Source organism: Chiloscyllium plagiosum, chromosome 16, assembly GCF_004010195.1.
Source record: "Chiloscyllium plagiosum isolate BGI_BamShark_2017 chromosome 16, ASM401019v2, whole genome shotgun sequence".
NCBI lineage: Eukaryota > Metazoa > Chordata > Chondrichthyes > Orectolobiformes > Hemiscylliidae > Chiloscyllium > Chiloscyllium plagiosum.
The window spans coordinates 41459381-41480147 of NC_057725.1; the positions used below are offsets into that span (position 1 = coordinate 41459381).

Below are 20767 nucleotides of genomic sequence, written 5' to 3' on the forward strand. Positions count from 1 at the left end.
TTTGTTTCATTCACAACAGGCATAATACACAGACATTTCCTTTTGCCAGTGAAGGAGAACTCCCTGCGTATAAATATTGTTTTAAAAATAAAACATACTAAATACAAATGTAGGAAAACAAGAATTAGAAGTAGATTGATTCAAAATGAGAAATGATAAAGCTTGTGGGAGTGACATACAGGCCCTCTAACAGCAATCACAGAGTGGATGAAGTACAAGGAATAAATAATGGAAGCTTATCAGAAAAGTAAACCATTAATCATGGGGACTCACATATAAAGACTGGGAAAAAAGATTAGAAAGGCAAAAGCTGAGGAATTTGTAAAATGCTAAAGACACTTTCTCGGAGTAGACCATTCTGCAAAGAGAAAAATAGGTCTGAGACTAGTATTTTCAACTTAAATAAGGACATTCTTTGAGACCACAACAGCAGAGAAGTGAACTGGCAAATTAGATTGATGAATGGACCAATTAAAATGAAGTAGAAAGCATTGAATAGAGACATTCCAATGAGAAAGAAAAATTCCTAGGGGAGGACCCAGTATCCATGTTTAAGGAAAAAGTTAAAAATAGTATCAAACTTAAAGAAAAATCATTTAATCATTCAAATGTGGGTAGCAGGTCAGAAAACTGGATAGAATATTAAAAACTGTAAAGAATGGCTAAAAGATTAATACAGAGGGAAAAATTAAAATATATGACAAAGTTAGCTAGAAATATAAAATAAGATATTGAGAATTTTTTTTAAAAGATATCTATAAAACTGTAAAGAATGGCTAAAAGATTAATACAGAGGGAAAAATTAAAATATAGACAAAGTTAGCTAGAAATATAAAATAAGATATTGAGAATTTTTTTTAAAAGATATCTATAAAGGGAGAGGGTTAAAGAGATGAACTCTGTTCTTAAAGAAGGCAAGTCTGAAGAATTCACTACCAAAACTACAGAGTTGTAAGCTGAACTAAAGAGATATTTTGAGTCAATCTTCAATGTGGAATGTACAACTAATATCTACAAATAGCTGTAACTGGAAACAGGATAGTAGAAGGAACTAAAGAAAGTTATACTCATCAAGGAAGAGGTAGTGAGCAAACCGTTGGAGCTGTGGGTTGACAAATCCCTGGGCCCTCCTGGACTTCATCCTTGGGTTTAAATGAAGATTGCCAATGTGTTAGTTTTAAGTTTCAAGGAAAGATCCACTAGACCAGAAATAGTGTATTTGTGGCTTTCATTCAAGAAGGGAGGGAGACAGAAAGCAAGAAACTACACCCAGTTAGCATAACATCTGTCAAAGGGTAAAGGATATTTTTAAAGATTGTTTTGTCATAGAATTCACTTCGGAAAGTTCAATGTCATCAGTGAGATTGTGAGAAGGCAGTGTTTCGTGAGACCAGAACTTTGGGGTGATTGGGCATTCATGCTCACATGTTAATGTGCATCTGCACAGTTCCAATCCCTATATGTATTTATGTCGTGTACAGATGTCCACACTGTGCATGTGCACAGAACAGGCACACAGTTTTGAAATAGGAACTGAATGGAGACACGGGGAGAAATGCAGAGGGTGTTGTAGGGAGTGAGGGCAACAAAAGAATGGATAGGGATGGTAAAATGGCTGTTAGAGGGAAACAACAGGTAGATGTTGGGGGTCTGGAGTGAGGGGAGTTGTGAAAAACAGAGAATGGCCCTCACTCCCCACAGCACCAGTGTCTCCAGTCAGCTCCAATTTCAAGATTGTGTGCCTGTTCTGTGCACATGCACAGTGTGGACATCTGTACATGACATTAGGGATTGGAACTGTGCAGATGCACATTAACATGTGAGCATGAATGCCCACCCAAAGTTTTGGTGTCACCAAAAACTGCCTTCTCACAATCTCACTGATGACATTGAACTTTCCCAAGTGAATTGTATGACAAAATAATTTTTAAAAATACCTTAATCCTTTTGACAGATGTTATGTTAACTGGGCGTAGTTTCTTGCTTTCTGTCTCCCTTCTTTCTTGAATGAAAGCCTTACATACACTATTTCTAGTCCAGTAGATCCATTCTCTCCCTTCCCCTCGATCTCTTCTCCTCCCCAGCCCAAATGACAAAGTCATGCACGCAGACACATTTCAATAAATCATCATTTCCCTCCAGCATACAGTGAATGTTATTCAGTGTCAGCAAATGCAGTTTTGTGAGAAAGGGAAATTATATTTAACCAATTTGCTGGAGTTCTTTGAAGAAGTAACATGTTGTGGATAAAGGGGAACAAGTGGATGTACTTTACTTAGATTTTCAGAAGGCATTTAAAAGGTCATTGTGGAAAATAAAGGCTTATGGTGTTGAGGTAACATATTAGCATGGATGGAAGATTAGGTAGCTAACAGGAAACAGGTTAGGTTTAAAGAATCATCCAGCACAGAAACAGACCCTTTGGTCCAAATCGTCCACGCTGACCAGACATCTCAATACGACCTAGTCCTATTTGCCAGCATTGGCCATGTCCCTCTAAACTCTTCTTATTCATATATCCATCAGATGCCTTTTTAAATATTGTAATTGTACCAGACTTCACCACTTCCTCTGGTAGCTCATTTCAGACACGCACCAATGGGTCATTTTCTGATTAGCACGACGTAATGAATGGCATGCCATAGGGATCAGTGCTGGGCCACAATGTTTTACATTTTCTTTTCATTCATCCATGGAATGTGCAGATTACTGGCCCAGCCAGCATTTACTGCCCATCTCTACTTGTTCTTAAGGAGGTGATGAACTGCCTTCTTGGAATTTCTGTAATTCATTTAGTTGTAGGTAGACCCACAATGCTGTTAAGGTGGGAGCTCCAGGATTTTGACCCAGCAACAGAAATGGAGTTATATTTCCATGTTAGGATGATGAGTGGCTTGGAGGAGAACTTGCAGGTGGTGGTGTTCCCATGTATCTGCTGCACTTGTCCTTCTTGATAGTAGTATTATAATTTGGAAGGTGTTGTTTAAACATCCTTGGTGAATTTCTACAATGTTTTATGTTGATGGTTCTCATAAGCATTGGTATTAGAGGAACTGAATGTTTAGGGGTGTGCTGCCAATCTAGCAGGTTGCTTTGTCTTGGACAGTGTCAATTTCTTGGATTTTGGTGGAATTGAACTCAAGTGGGGAATATTCATCACAGTCCTGACTTATCTTTTGCTGATTTGGTTAAAGGCTTTGAGGACCTGCCAGCACCCGGCCCATATCCCTCCAAACCCTTCCTATTCATATACCCACTCAAATGCCTCTTAAATGTTGCAATTGTACCAGCCTCCATCACTTCCTCTTGCAGCTCATTCCATACCCATACCCCCACTTGTGAAAACGTTGCCCCGTAGGTCTCTTTTATATCTTTCCCCTCTCACCCTAAACCTGTGCCCTCTACTTCTGAACTCCCCGACCCCAGGGAAAAGCCTTTGCCTATTTACCCTATCCATGCCCCTCATAATTCTCTAAACCTTTATAAGGTCACCCCTCAGCCTCCGACGCTCCAGGGAAAACAGCCCCAGCCTGTTCAGCCTCTCCCTATAGCTCAAATCCTCCAACCCTGGCAGCATCCTTGTAAATCTTTTCTGAACCCTTTCAAGTTTCACAACATCTTTCCGATAGGAAGGAGACCAGAATAGCACGCAATATTCCAACAGTGGCCTAACCAATGGGATATCTGGTCGGCATGGACGGGTTGGACTGAAGGGTCTGTTTCCATGCTGGACATCTCTATGACTCTATGAGTCAGGAGGTGAATTGCTCTTTGCAGGATACTTAGCTTCTGACCTGTCTTTGTAGCCACAGTAATTAGTCCAGTTCAGCTTCTAGCCAATGACAAACCGAGGAGGTTGGTAGTGGGCGATTCAGGGTTGGTAAGGCCATTGAATTTCAACGGTTACATTCTTTCTTGTTAGAGATGATCACTGTTTAAGCATTTTATTGCATAAACATCAGTGCATCATGTCAGCCCAAAACTGGATATTGTCCAGGTCGTGCTGCATTTGGACATGGACTGCTTCAGTCACAAATTTTACTGATCATTGTGCAGTCATCAGCCATCAGCAAACATCCCCACTTCTAACATTATGATGGAGTACAGGTTAATGACGAAGCAGCTGAAGATGGTTGAGCCAAGGACACTACCCTGAGGAACTCCTGCACTGATATCCTGAAGTTGAGTCAACTGACCTCCCATGATCACAACCATCTTCCTTTATGCCAGATGCCACTCCAAATAGTGAAAGTTTTTCTCCTGATTCCCATTGTTTCTAATTTTGCTTCATGCTACACTTAATCAAATGCAGCCTTGATGTCAAGGGCTGTCACTCTCATCTCTAGAATTCACCTCAATCGTCCATGTTTGAATCAAGGTTGTAATGAGATCAGGAGCTGATTGATTCTCATTTTGAATTCTGCCAGAACCAGTGAGCAGGTTATTGCTGAGTATTGCTGACACCCTCTGTTACTTTACTGATGATTGAGAGTTGACTAATAGGACAGAAGTTGGCTGGGTTGGATCTTTCTGCCTTTATGTGTACACCAGACACACCTGGACAATTTTCCACATTGTCAGTTGTATGCAATGCTACAGTTGTACTAGAACAGCTTGGCGAGGGGCACGGGAAGTTCTGGAGCATGTTTTCAGTATTATTGCTGGAATTTTGTTGGGGCCCATAGCCTTTGCAGTACCCAGTGCCTCCACCTGTTCCTTAATGTCATGTGAAGAGAATCAAATAGGCGGAATCATGGCTAGAATAAATGCTGGGAGAAGGTCATGATGGATCATCTACTTGCCACTTCTGGCTAAAGATTGTTGAGAATGCTTTCGCTTTACTTTTGTGCTGATGATCGAGGATCGGGATATTTGTGCAGCCTCCTCCTCCAGTGAGTTATTTAAATGTCCACCACCATTCACAACTGAATATGAAAGACTGTAGAGCTCATATGTGATCCATTGGTTATGGATTTGCTTAGCTCGATCTACCTCTTGCTGCTTATGATGATTGGTATGCAAGTAGTCCTGTTCTGTAGCTTCACCAGATTGATATATCAAAGGCATAATGATATATAATGTTCACATAAATGATTTGGATTAAAAGACCTAAATTTGATAATGCCAGACAAAGTTAGAAAAATATGCTATAAAGAGGATAGGAGGAGGCCACAAAGAATGCGGGTAGGTTAAGTGAGTGGCCAAAGATCTGGGAGAATGTAATATAATGTGTGAAAATGAGACTGGCCATTTTGGCAGGAAGAGTAAAAGAAGCAGCACATTATCTAAATGATGAGAAGTGGTAGAGCTTGGAGAGGTAGAGATATCTAGGTGTCTAAGTGCACAAATCTCAAAAGATTAGTATTGAGGGAGAGCATGTAATTAAGAAATCTAAAAGAACATTACTGTTTATTGCAAGAGGAATTGAATACAAAAATAGGGAGGTTATGCTTCAGTTTTACAGGACACTGGTGAGACCGCATTTGACGGTGTACAGTGTTCGTCACTTTATTTAAAGAAGATTGTAAAAGTATCAGAAGCAGTTCAGAGGTTTACGAGACTAATAGCTGGAATGAAAGGCTATCGTATGAGGAAAGATTGCACAGGCTAGGCTTATATCCATTGAAGTTTCAAAGAGTCAGAGGCGACTTGATTGAAACAAGATCAAAGAGTCTTGACTGGACAGATGTGGAAAGGATACCTTCTTTTGTGAAAAATGTGAAACCAGGGATCAGCATTTTAAAATAATGGGTTTACCAATTTAATACAGATGAGGAAAACAGTTTTTCTCTGAGGGCAATAAATTTTTGGAACTCACTTCTGAATAAGTTGGTGGAAATGGTTTTTAATTATTTAATGTAGAAGTTGGTAGATTCTTTGTAAACAACCGGATGAAAGGTTATCGGAGTTTACAGAAATCTAGAATTAAGAAAACAGTCTGATCAGCTGTGATCTTATTAAATAGAGGTTCAGGGGTCAAATGGCAGCACTTCTGCCAATTCAAATTTTTGTATTGTTGCAGTCAAATAATTGAGCAATGCAGCACTGTTATAATTGATTAACACTTTACATGGGAGTGAAATCATATTTGACTATTAACATTACTCAAAATCCTCCCAAATTACAAGGCCATTTCTTAATCTATTCATTCATTCCTGTGTGCTTTACTCAGAGGCATGTACTTATCTCAGTAACTCGTTGAAAGATTTAAACATGGTGACAGTAATGAACAGTAGTTTCAGATTGCTCCTGATCATTCACATATTTTTTGATCCATAACTATTATTAAACAGAAAACATAACTGGAGGGAAGAAAGAGTGCAGGGATGTTCCTGCTACTCTTCGTCACACTAACTTACGTGCTGTAATTTCACTTAGTTTTGTGCACCTTAAATCTGTTTTCTCTCATAAGCTAAATATAAGAAAGGATTTTAAATGACAGATTTCCGGCTGAAACCAAATTCAATGTCTCTACAAAAGCAAATCCAGCAGTATTAGCTTTCACTGAATCCTTTTGAACTCGATTTCTTGTACAAACACGCATTTCATTTTGAAGTTTAAACCAGTTCTATATATCACATTAATGTGAATTAACTTCAATCTCCACATGCAGCACAGATAGGTAGCAAATTATTATGTTATTGAAACTTTTAGAGCCCTAAATTCATCGAACACAACCAATCACAGTCCAGAATATCACTACGGGTGTTTTTCTTTATTGCATTGTACTTGGAAATGGACTGCTTCTCGTGACAACTGGAAATGTTCTTGTTCCTGTTAGTCTAAACATGGACAATAGTTTTAAAGGATACAAAGTCTTTCCCCCATCCTGGGTGCTCATTTTGCAGAATAAGTCATGAAAAATAATCCAACATTGATTCATTATGGCTTACCGAGACTCTCACATGAATATACAAGAAAGGGGAAGAAAGAATTCAAATTATATTTTCAAAGACTTGTTATTTGTGTCTTGATTCTTATAACATATTTGGTCAATCATATCATAAATCCAGCTACAATCTACTCTTATGCTGAATCATTAAATATTGTATCCAAATTTCATCATATTTTGGAAGTTTCTGGCTACTTTAATACCTTAAAATGCTCTAAAGCAGCTGATAACAGAGGGATTTGACACCAGAAAAGGTGATGCGGCGCTGGATGTTGGTATCCTCAGCTCCTGAGGAAAAGATACTTACTCTTACAGAAGCCTGGAATCACTACTGCAGGGATGTGGAGACATCGGTGTCCTAACACCTTAGTCAGTGCAACTTGTCATTCTTCTCTAATGCTCACATTAACAGGACGGACATTGAATTACCACCACTAACTGTTGGCTGCAACGCCTTCTGCCTCTTGTGTCTTGCCAGATCCCTCCCCAGCCACAAGGAATGGCCCAACCTCACACCAAATGACACATCCATGATCTCCTCAGATGAGAATGCCAAGACATCGGATGGTCCTTCAGCAATTCTGTCTCCTGGCAGCACAGATGATACACAATGTGGGATCACACTCGAGTGAATTGCACAGATGGGTGAGTGACAAACCCCTAACCACTGGCAGTGAGAGGACTGCTGGAGTCCAAGCACCTGCTGAACCCTGACAGATGATGACCCTGTGGTTTCAGTGATGAGGGATTTCATTCTTATACACAGGGAGAAGGAGCAGCAGTGACAGGCAGGTGAACAGGAGGCACTGGTCTTCATAGTGGAGAAGCTAGAGCAATGCACAGCCTGCCATCACCCAGACTCTGCAACACTGCAGCCAGTTCAGAGAATGTCAGTGTGCCTCCACACACAGGTTTGCAGTTGCCATGGAGTCAACACGAATGGCTTGGTGGCTCAGTGGTTAGCGCTGCTGCCTCACAGTACCAGGGACCCAGGTGCGATTCCAGCCTCAGGTGACTGTCTGTGTGGTGTTTGCACCTTCTCCCACTGTCAGCGTGAGTTTCCTCCGGGTGCTCCAGTTTCCTCCCACAATCCAAAGATGTGCAGGTTAGGTGGATTGGCCATGCTAAATTGCCCGTAGTGTTCAGGGATGAGTAGGTTAGGTGCATTAGTCAGGGGTAAATGTGGAGTAATAGGGTAAGGGAATGGGTCTGGGTGGGTTACTCTTTAGAGGTTCATTCTGGCCTGTTTCTGGAGGCCAGTGACCAATGGCATGCCACAAGAATCGGTGCTAGGTCCACTGCTTTTCATCATTTTTATAAATTATTTGGATCGGAATATAGGAAGTATGGTTAGTAAGTTTGGAGATGACACCAAAATTGGTGTAGTGGACAATAAAGATGGCTTTCTCAGAGTACGACGAAACCTTGATCAGATAAGGCCAACGGACCAAGAAGTGGCAGATGGAGTTTAATTAGATAAATGTGAGGTCTTGCATTTTGGTAAGGCAAACCAGAACAGGCTTTATACAGGTAATGGTAGAGCTCTGAGGAGTGTTGCCAAACAGAGACCTAGGGATGCAAGTATTTTGTTCTTTTAAAATGGTCACAGGGAGATGCTGAAGGTGGTGTTTGGCACCCTTGTATTCATTGATCAGAACAACTAGGTATAGAAGTTGGGATGTCATGTTGCACATTGGTCAGGCCACTTCTAGAATTATGCAGATAATTCTGGCCGACCTTCTATAGGAAGGATGCTGTTAAACTTGAGAGGGGTGCAGAAAAGATTGACAAGGATGTTGCCAGGATTGGAGAGTTTGAGTTAAAAGGGATAGGCTGAATAGACTGGGGGTTTTTCCCCCCTTGGAGTTTTGGAGGCTGAGGGGTGAACTTATACAGGATTTTAAAATCAGGAGGGGCATGGTTACGGTGAATAGCTAAGGTCTTTTTACTACAGTGGGAGAGTCCAAAATTAGACAGCATAGGTTTAAGGTGAGAGGGAAAAGATTTAAAAAGGACCTGAGGGGTAACTTTTTCAAATAGAGAGAGAGTGTGTGATGTCTGTATAGAACGAGCTGCCAGAGGAAGTGGTGGGTACAATTACAACACTTCAAAGACATCTGGATGAGTATATGAATAGAAAGGGTTGACAGCCAAAAGCTGGCAAATAGGACGAGGTCAGATCAGGATGTCTGGTCAGTATGGACAAGTTGGACTGAAGAGTCTGTTTCTGTGCTGCATGACTCCATGACAGGCCCAGGGAGCCTGAAGGGGCTGTATGAGAGCCGCCAACACCATTGCTCTATCACCCTATTTACTGTACCTCAAGATAAAGGCAAAGCAAGAATGGATAGGATACATCTAACCTAGTCCAGGTAACCCCCCACATCACAAAGAGCCAGGGTGGTGCCAGGAGACACTAAACTGGAGGAATAGCTACACATAGGCCTTCACTTGGTTGACAGAGATGTTCAAGCCCTCCACCACTAGTGTCTCACAGCAGGAAGAGGGAGAGGAACAGAAAATTGTATTAGAGCCATGTGGAGGCAATACTTAAAAATATCATGTAAATAATTTGTTTTCCATGCAATGTTATTAGATTAGATTACATTACAGTGTGGAAACAGGCCCTTCGGCCCAACAAGTCCACACCGACCCGCCGAAGCGCAACCCACCCATTCCCCTACATTTACCCCTTTACCTAACACTACGGGCAATTTAGCATGGCCAATTCACCTGACCTGCACATCTTTGGACTGTGGGAGGAAACCGGAGCACCCGGAGGAAACCCACGCAGACACGGGGAGAATGTGCAAATTCCACACAGTCAGTTGCCTGAGGCAGGAATTGAACCCGGGTCTCCGGCGCTGTGAGGCAGCAGTGCTAACCACTGTGCCACCATGCCGCCAACAAATATGTATATCATTTTTAAATAAACTTCTGTGGAAAACTATTTTTATTTCAAAAACCCTTGCTTTTCACCCTTCATGTATTTGTCGCTTTGTTTAAGGTCTAGATATCCAGTGTGCGCTATCATCATTCCTTCAGCATTTAATGAGACCCAGTGGTTGAGGGTGTATGATGAATGCCAAATATCCTATGGAATCAGGGACTGCAATGTATGCGAGGAATCAGCTCAGCCTGACATCTTAAGCCCCACTACTGCTTCAAAACAGCCAAACAAACAAACAATGTGTGCAGGAGTGTAAATTGGATGGAGATCCCCAGCTGTGACAGTGACATTGAAATGGTGCAGAATGACTGGGAAGTAGGTATTCTCCATGCGTGGGTTGTAAGGACATCCTATTCTGGCAGCCAATGTTGTTCCCACATTAATACCCAGCACACAGTTGCAGATTCACTCAGTCACAAATCTGTTCTTGCGAATCCCTGCACAGGTGCTCTCCTCAACATTGTGCTATCCACGTGCTTTATGATTGGAACAAGAGCAAGTAGACCTCTGCCAGTGGCTCTTAGCCTCAGACTGCCAACAGAACCCTCTCATTTCTAGATGCCCAGTCTGTCAACCCCCACAGACATCACACTTCTCTAGGTCATCGCCCAATCTATGTATATGCACCTACAACTGCCAATTTTCTTCAATTCCCATTCTCTAAGTCTGTTCCTCCGGACCCCTTCCTCCTTAATTCCGGTGAATGGAGGTGACAGGACAACTGTGGCTCACCCTGACGTGCCTGACCTGCCAGCACTGCCCTCAGCTCCTGGTAGCCCAAACACCTCCCAGACAGTGTCATATCTATCCCATGGACAGGCCCCTGTGGAGATCAAGGAATGATCACGAACCATTCCCTGTAGCATGGAGGCATGAATCCCTTATGCAAGGCCAACCTGACCGGAATCCTGACTGTTGCCGAAGCTTGTATAAGAGCTGTCCTTGACAAACTACACTGGACTCCCTGACTGACAGGTGCCCCCACAGGTTTCATAGCGGTCCACCCCACTTGGACTTTGAGACTGCTTGATGCTGATGCTTTGTGTTTGGCACAAATGCCAAGGCTGTGTGGTACAGGCGCTAGACAGACATGGTATACTGACATACAACAATTTGCACATATTCTTGACTGCTGTATGGTAAAGCTATCTGTCTGATTATGACTGCATTGATTGCCAATGCAAGGTATAGCAGGGCAAGGTAAGGTAGGCATGCTGTGGCATTGTAGATTGGCACCAGGTGAGTGTGCACTGAGAAAGCAAGGGGGCTCCTCTGGTAAGCAGCCTGGTCCACACTGTGGAATGGGTTACTTTCCCTATGTGGCACCTGTATACTGCTTGTTGCCAGCATACTCAGTCATACAAGTCTGCCCTTGCAGGGTACAGTGGCAGTACTCTGGAGGATGTTGGCAATGGCTCCCTCAAAGTGGAGTGCCAATGTCCATGGTGAAAGGGTATGTGTGGCTAGTACTCATGGATCATGCCCTACTCTTTAGTTTGGCTATAGGCAAGATAGAGTTGGATCAGGGATGCTGGCGGGTTTATCATGCCAATAATTTGCTCTGCTTTCCATGTCACGTTTTCTCAATATTAGTTTTTCTGGAGAGTTTGGTAAAACCTGAGGCAAACGGAATTGTTAACAAAGCCTTTAACAACCAAGAATGAGCATCAATTGGGAACCTGCTGCTGCTAATGAAAATCTTACCACGATGCTTGAAAAAGCTGTACAAGATGCTACTTCTTGATCATCTTGCCTAATTCTGTCACACATCTCACCGCCACCCATGTCATTCAGAGCATGGGAAGATTGCCCAAAGTCTTCATGGAAAAGGCCATGCAATGTTGAAAAACCATATAGTTAAATAAAAACTGCCTTCACTATCACGTACACAAATTATGTCAGAATTCTCCACCACAGAGTATTGCTAAAGGAAAATCCACAAATGAGTGGGAGAGGGAAATTTTAAACAGAATAGGAGTGAGTAGGAAAAGAAGGTTAAATTTTCTGGCTGTGTAGAAAAACACCAGTATGTACTGTTGTCAAAATGTCATGTAACATTCCATGATGCCACTGTTACTCTAGATTTACCCTTTTCAGAACAGTTTTTTCCTCCAAACATATAATAACTGATTAAGTTTCCGAGTTTATATAAAGGAAAGTCTAAAAATGAGCAAGAAATGAATGTGTCCTTTGCCAGACCAAATTGCGTTGCACGTTGAACTTAAAAATAGTAATAATCCTCTTTTTGCAGGTTCCATTCAGGAGACTGTCATGAGGAAGAATGAGGTTTTTCTAAAAAAAAGAGATTTTAATAAATTTTCTAAAACAGTGATTATGGCAAAAGTTCAACAGTTTCATTAGATCTGCTTCCTATTTCTATACAGCCTCAGAGACACACCGCCTAAGGATTTGCGTACTTGGTTTTCATTAGGGACTTTCCATTTTAAACTGCACATCCAGTGCCTAAGCCAATTCATAATTACAACTATCCTTCAACTTTTGTCACAAAACTCATTAGAGAAGCTCTCAAAGAGAAAAAACAAATTCACATGTATATAGTGTTTTGCATGATGCAAGTGCAACCAGTATTACAATGTACAAAACTTTGCACGACAAAGTTCTTAAACAGCAATGAGACAATTATCAGGTCATTTAGTTTAGTGATGAGGGTTGAGGGACAAACAGTGGCCAAGCTAATGAGAACTTCCTTCTCTCGATATATACTATTAATGGTGAACAATGACCACTGGATCTTCACTACATAGAATACAATATTGTATTTTTTCCTAAAATGGCAGATTTGAATTTTGTCATCAAGGTGAGGCCATTCAGTGCTTCGGCATGGAATATTTATTTAATTTTGACATCCTGAGAAAACATCAAATATTATTATATCAAATGTATATTTGGTCTACCGTTCTTTTCCTATCTTTGATGTTCGATACTGGAATTGAAGATAGTTTGCCTCTTCCTCAGTTCAATGAGCTTTAAGGGTGGTTGAGAAGTTCAATGTGTGATTGCAGAGACTGCCTCATTTGATACTGGTGGTATTTGATGGGAAGATGGAGATTTGGAGGTTTGTGACTGTCCAACTTCTCAATTGCACCTCTACATGTTCCTGAAGTAGTCTCTTCGCATGATTGGTGCATTCCCAAATGATCCCGCTCCATTTTGGTTGGCCACAAACCAGGGATTTCCATGTGACAGTGGGGGCATTTGACATTGTTTTGGATGTTTCAAGTTTATCCTTAAAGCATTTCTGCTACCACCCTCTGTGTTCCCTGCTACAGTCAAGATCTGTGCAGTTGCTGAAGGAGTCTGGTGTCAGGCATACAAACGTCTTGTCCCATCCAGCAGAACTGGTTATGAGTGATTAGTGCTTCAGTCCTGGGGAGTTTGCCTCTTGGACTGCCTATCTTGCCTTTGGATTTTGAAGATCTTGTGAAGATCTTGTGAAGATATTGCCAATGGCATTTCTCCAATGATTTGAGGTGCCTGCTATAGGTTATCTAAGTTTCTGAAGCATTATCGAGTTCAGGGATCACTGCTGCCCAATATACTACTTGGGTTTAACATTCTGATTCACAAATATGTATTTTCTTAGTCTACTGAAGGCTGAACTTGCAACATTGGAGGCAATGAAGAATTTTGTTTGTCTATGTTTACCTCTGTTGAGAGGATGCCCCCAAGATTTGGAAATTGGGTATTTTTTTAAGACATCTTGCTGTTGATCTTAGTTGATGGGGGAGGGGTTTTGCCATAGGAAATGGTTGATACAGAGACTTCATATACTGTGGAGAAGGAGTTGACAATAACTTGGTCCTCAGTTTCTGAGTGAGCACAGACATAAGCACCATCTGCATACTGACATTCTCTTACTGAAGTTAAGGTCATTTTAGGTTTGGAAAGAATATCAAGTATTGCTAAATTAGAAATGTAGGTAGTCATTGTGCTCCTCCTATTTTAACAACCTGGACGAACTGGACAACTGTAATGTAGATGACCCATTTTACTTTGGACTGATGAATATGGAATTCTTTTGTAATTCAGTCTAAACACGAACTTTATCCTTCAATGTTGCTACAAAGCCACCTTAAATCTGGAATGCAGTAGAGTACTTAAGGTAGCAGTTGCCCCAAACTCAAAAACGCCACCTCCAACAACAGTCACTCTTATTTGGAGACGCAGATAATATGGACCAGGTTATTACCCGTTTTGTTCTGTCAATGTTTACTCTTTCAGAACTTGATCATGGATTGCCAATTTAACTTAGTGCTCACATTCACAGATTTACACCACATACATCTAGTATAGATCTGAACACTACTCTGTACTTGAAAGGATTTGATTAAAATACCTACATTTCAAAACTCTATTCAAATGTATTACTTGTACAAATGATGTGTTGTGTTTTCTATTACCTACAAGGCGATCGGAAAAATGAACAAACTGCCATAATTGTTGTTTGAAGAGTACAATTTCACCAGCATTACGGAACAGATGTTAAATCTATACATTTTCTTCAGGTCCTATTGGAAGGATGTTGTGAAACTTGAAAGGGTTCAGAAAAGATTTACAAGGATGTTGCCAGGGTTGGAGGATTTGAGCTATAGGGAGAGGTACAATAGGCTAAGCCTGTTTTCCCTGGAGCTTCAGAGGCTGAGGGATGACCTTATAGAGGTTTATAAAATCATGAGGGGCATGGATAGGATAAATGGACAGAGTTTTTTTTCTCCTTGGTGGGGGAGTCCAGAACTAGAGGGCATAAGTTTAGGGTGAGAGGGGAAAGATATAAAAGAGACCAAAGAGGCAACTTTTCCACACAGAGAGTGGCACGTGTATGGAATGAGCTGCCAGAGAAAGTAGTGGAGGCTTGTACAAGTACAACATGTAAAAGGCATCTGGATGGGTATATGAATAAGGAAGGGTTTGGAGGGATATGGGCCGGGTGCTGGCAAGTAGGACTATTTTAGGTTAGGATATCTGGTCGGCATGGACGAATTGGACTGAAGGGTCTGTTTCCGTGCTGTAAGTCTCTATGACTATATATGGGTTTAGAGGCATAGATCATTACACCATAACATTATTTGAAAGGAGTGCTTATTTTATAACAGGATTTTTAAACATCACTCTGTGCACACTTGTGCATCATGAACAGTTCTGGTTAAATACAAACTTGTAACTATTATTTCCATTATTTATTTATTTGAATTATCCAAATTTTGGAACATTAAGAATTTTAACAAACCAGTTGGAATCTCAAGCACAATAACCAAATATTCACTGTTTTACAAATGCTGATAATACTGTGCTTGGCTATGAGAAATTGGAAATGGTGCAGAAGAGATTTACAAGGATTGAACCCTGTGGTATTCTATTTACCAAAACACCTTTCTGCCATCATACGCTGGACTGGCAGTAACTTCACAGCTGATCTGATAACCACTAAGGTGTGAAAGGATGTGCTGGACCTTCCAGTTTGAATTTGAACACTCCAAATTGTCTCTGCTGGCATCTGTAACAGAACTTCAATGACCTTCATTGAGTAAACATAGATTAAGAAATTTAATTCTGCCAATTTATGCAAAGTACTCCAGCAATTTCTGTCATTGTGCTCTGGGCTGTATTAGACATCTTAAGGATAACGGCAGCAAATGCATGGAAACACTACCACCTGCAAGTTAACCTCCAAGCAACACACCATTGTGACTTGGACCTATATCAGCTTTTCATTCCCACTTACTCAAATTCCTGAAACTCCGTCTCTAATAGCACTGCATCAAAAACAATTGCAGAGGTTCAAGAAAGCAGGCCATGACCACGTTCTACAGGCCACTTATGAAAGCTGGTCTAGACAACAATGCCCACATTCCAGAAACATGTTTTTTTGAAAATGCCAGGAGCTGGCATACTCTGAAACCCCATGACAGCTCATACCCCCTTTCCAGGTTATGTCGCCCACCCATTCTTATAATCCCACATAGCTGTGCTGGCCTTATTTTGGCCATTCACTCACTGTACACTGTAACAGATACAATACTGATAAAAGTTTATTTTAGTGTGTTATATTAAAATGTTTGAATACGTTTTATTTTCTTAAAACAGAATCTCCTTTTGCTACAAGCATGGCTGACAGACCAGACATCCTAAGACCCGAAGTTATTGACGGTGCTGGATCTCTAATCATTGCTATTAATTTGACAAGAGGAGAAAGTGAGGTCTGCAGATGCTGGAGATCAGAGCTGAAAATGTGTTGCTGGAACAGCGCAGCAGGTCAGGCAGCATCCAGGGAACAGGAGAATCGACGTTTCGGGCATAAGCCCTTCTTCAGGCTTATGCCCGAAACGTTGATTCTCCTGTTCCCTGGATGCTGCCTGACCTGCTGCGCTGTTCCAGCAACACATTTTCAGCTATTAATTTGACAATGTTTATTTACATAAAGGTAAGAACGTTTAGGTTCTTGCAATGTCTGCTATTGATACTTCAAAAGACCTAAGCGATTTACACTTTTATTTTCTTGAAGTGTAAATTTTTTTTAAAATACAGGAAGTATTGTGTGAAAGACTTTTTCAAAATGTTTTTAAAATCCTATTATGGAACTATCATGCCACTCATTTACTGTCACTGAGTCAAAGCCAGTTGACTGATACATTTCTGTAATCACTGTTATAAACAAAGTCTTTCAATTCTTATTCTCTCCAGACAATCATTAGTGCTTGGTTTGCTATGTTATGGCCTTGCAAACCTGTAGGGGAACTTTATTGGTGTACTTGCAATCCAAGTTCCTCTTGTTCCTGTGCCCTATGCAGACTGGCACCTTCTAAGTAATAACTGACCTACCCATTCATCCAACCAAACACATTTATTTGTGCTGAAAATCAGTGGGCAGTCATTTGTGCATTCGGCAAGTGTATTAATGTCTTTCTTTTTAGTGCAGTCTTCCTCAGTACTGACTACCATGCACATCACCACCCAAACAGGTTGATGCCATTTTAAAAATGTGGAAATCATTACCAAAAATTAAGAACAGCAGTGGTCCCAGCACTGATACTTTTAGAACACTGTTCAACCATCACCACTGTGAACAGTGCTAACCTTTACTATCACTGTTTGCTTTCTATATTAAAGCTATTTCGCAATGCATTCTGCAAGATGGTCTCCACATTCTCTGTCCGTTTTAGTCTATTATGAGAAAACTTACTGATGGCATTTTTTGAGAATCCAGGTAAATTACAACTGCTGCATTACCATAGTCTACTCACTTGTTAATTCCTCAAAAAATGTGTCAAAGTTGAGAAAACATGATTTTTCTTTTGAAATTTATGCTGAATAGTCCATGTTTCTTTCTTTCTAGATGTTCCCTACACCTTCCTTTAGTCAGGCTTTCATCATTATCAACTACTTCATTCACTGGCAATGTACATCTTAAGGCAAAGTCTGTTGACTTTAAAAACATTTTTGCTCATATTACCACTTCTTTAAAATATTTCTGTAATGATTGTGAAGACATCAGCCAGGTTGACTTCGAAAAGGGGTTGTTAATCTGGTCCAAACAAGGAGCCCTGGCTGTCAGATAAAAACAAAATGTCAGATATCCTGATACTCAGAGTTGGATCAGTGTCTAGGACTTTCCACGTGTAAATAAAAGGTGACTTGATGATGGGATAATGGCCTCTGTGGAGTTATTTCAATTTTCTAACTTTAAGAGAGTTCTGCATTGCCAACTGCCTTCCAAAACCCTACTATATTTACAGGCTGATTGCGAAATGCATCTTACATCTTCTGTTTACAACAAGAGGCTGCAACAAGTCAGATTACAGTAATGCCAGCACATACATACTTAATCATGGAAGACAATCAAATCACCAAAAGGATATAGTCAAACTTGTGACATCCTATACAAATTAATAATTGACTTGTAAAATAAATTTCCTCTTCCAAAATGCACCTTATCATAGAAATAAACTAAATCTAAATGTCAAATGACTGCAATAAATCATATTCAAAACAGAGGTCAGTGACAGGAAAAAAGACTTCCATAAGGGAGGGGGAAATAACAATTACCATCAACTTAGTTTTTAATATAAGTTAGTATTCTCCATAGAGTAAATGACAAAGTATTTCTGGCTACGTCTGAACATCTGTTCAGTTGCAGGAAGTTAAATAATACCTTTGAGAAGCCGGGGAGAGGGTGGTGACAGGGAGTAAGTATCAAATTTCTACTTAATGCCAAAATTCAGAAATCATGAACTCTTTGCCATCAAAATGAAGGAACAACAGAAAAGTGAAACACTTACCCATGTTGCGGATCAAGTGCAATAGCTCTTGGTTGATCAAGATCCTCCCAGAAAAGGACCTTACGAGACATTCCATTGAGATTGGCAACCTCTATTCGATTAGTTTCTGAATCCGCCCAATAAAGCTTCTTACCTAACCAGTCACAAGCTAATCCATCAGGCGAAACAAGGCCAGAGATGATCACTTTCTGCACATTCCCAGTTTGATTCACATACGTTTGTTTAATGGCTTCTTCACTTACGTCAGTCCAATAAATTGTGCCTTCGGAGTATAAAAAGTCAACTGCAGCTGCATCCTCCAGGCCACTGACTACGACAGTAGATTCAGGTCGCACTGCTTCTGCATCAACCAATCTGACATCTCGTCTATTAGCGAAAAGCAGTAGAGGTGATGCTATGGAGAAACAAAAAATAATACAGGTCATTCACGGGCTTTTTAAAAATAAGTTTTATCATTGTTTCTTGATAGTTTTTTCCCCTGCCCTATCCTTTTCACATTAAATCACGATAATTTTCAGTCCAGGAGCAAGGAAAAGCAATGTACCACTACACGGCCTCTGACATTTCTTTCCATGCTGCTGTTGTAACTTGCTCAGGTTCAGTAGCCTTTCCCCCAACATAATTTTACAGCAACATCAAAACATGTTCACACCCTATAGCATAAGAAATTATTTTTACACATCCTAAACAAACTGATCTTTAATGCATGGAACTATAAATACTAGTTAAAAAGTTCAAACAATGTGATCAAGAAATAAAATAATTCTTCATGAAAAACAAAATCAACGACACAAGAATTGGAAGCAGAAGCAGAACATAAAGCCCCCTGATCCTGCTTGGTCATTCAATGTGATCATGATTGATGCTTGGCCTCAACTTCACCCTGTTTCCCTCTGACAGACACCCAACATCTGTCGATTTCAGCCTTAGTTGTATTCAAAAATGGAGCATCCACAAACATTAGGGTTGTGGATTCCAATGGTTCACAACCCTTTGAGTAAACAAATTTCTGCTGATCTCTGTTGTAAAGGATATGCATTGATAATAAGACTATACCTCCTGTTCTACATTACCCAGTCACAGGAAACAAACTCTCCTTGACTAATCTGTCAAGCTCTTTCTGAATCTCAACGAGGTTTCAACGAGATCACCTCACATTAGTCTAAATGCCAGAGTTAAGATCCAATTTACTCAGCCCCTTATTCCCGAAACCAATCTAGTGGAAAAAGGTCATCAGTAAAGGTGACCGTGAAACAATTGTCAGTTGTTATAAAAAACCTACAATGCACCTTCAAGTTTTCATTTCTTCCCATATTTGTTATTAAATGTGAGTAATGCCAGGATGACACTCTGGATACACTCAAGAATTTGGCAATGGAACCAACACCAATTATATCTAAAAGCGCAGTTACTGATGTACTCACCATTAATCTCCACATATCAACTCAAATCAGCAAACATCAATTTCCTAATTCATAAAATTAGGAAAATTCAATTACATTTTTGCATAACTAAAGTGTTCCTGGAATGTGAGTGTTGCTAATAAGATTGCATTTGATGTACACTCCTAACTGCCCTTAAAAGGTGATGGTGAAACCAGCAAGGACAGCAGGTTTCTGTCCATGAAGGGCACTGGTGAACCAGATAGGTTTTCATAACAACTGACAATTGTTTCACGATCACCTTTACTGATGACTAAGTTTTAATTCCAGCTTAATGAACTTAATTCAAATTTTATTAGCTGTTATGGTGGAATTTGAATATCTTTTCTAATAAACCTTTTTTGGAGATATTATTGTATGCCTCTGGGACAGGAGGGATTTGAAACTGGGTCTCCTGGTTGAGGAAGGGACAATGTCACTTGTTTGAATTTGTATCCCCAGAGCAATTGTCTGGGGCTCTGGTGACTAGCCCAGTGACATTACCGTTACACCACCACTTCCCCTGAAAGGTTTCTTGGATTATTTCAGAAGGAAGTGGATACTGCAGCACAATATAGTTTTCAAGTTGTCTCTATAGACTTCTGCAAAACTGTAATAAATCAGTCCTCAGCTTACCACAAATCTTTGCTACAATCCACAATTTAGCATATAGCAGTCTCTATAGAAATAAAACTGTAAGCAGCATTTGCCTTTCAGCAACCTTCTTCTAGTTCCACTATTCCTTCCATGATTTCCATGTATTGGGGAGGGAAGCGAAATGGGGGAAACAAAAAGTAATTGATTAGTAAATTGGGGCACCAAGTCTTCTCCAGCTTGGTGTCCATCAGGGGAATTCCTACTCAAATTTGTACAAAGAAAAACATAGTGAAATATTGAACACTAAAAAAGGAAAACTGGTTGAAAGAAATTACTCAGAATAAGATGAGCTGGGAAAAAAATGTCAAAGAAATTTAAATAGACCCTTTTACATTTTCTGAAGTGCTTAACAGACAAATTACAGATATTCTGAACTGTTAAAAAAAAAGCAGCGGGAGATCCAAGATGGCGGCGACTCGGCAAGTCTGAGTCTATAGTGCTCCTCCCAAGACCTAGGCAAAATGGGCCACCCTCCTCCACCATACTCACCAAATCATTTAAAATAGTTTTTATTTAATGTAATTAGTGGTTCAGTACTAAATTTAAACAG

The 20767-nt window shown here is 40.4% G+C and overlaps 1 protein-coding gene across 1 annotated transcript in view; it reads right to left on the reverse strand.

Moving 5' to 3' along the window:
* The window catches only part of lrp5 (low density lipoprotein receptor-related protein 5), a 180143-nt gene extending 161594 nt beyond the window's left edge, over window positions 1-18549 (reverse strand). Inside the window, exon 1 of the mRNA XM_043705916.1 lies at window positions 18140-18549. Within this exon, the coding sequence (XP_043561851.1) occupies window positions 18140-18210 (71 nt within the window). The 5' untranslated portion in view covers window positions 18211-18549. The remainder of the gene's footprint in view (window positions 1-18139) is intronic.
* Between the last annotated feature and the right edge of the window lie 2218 nt (window positions 18550-20767).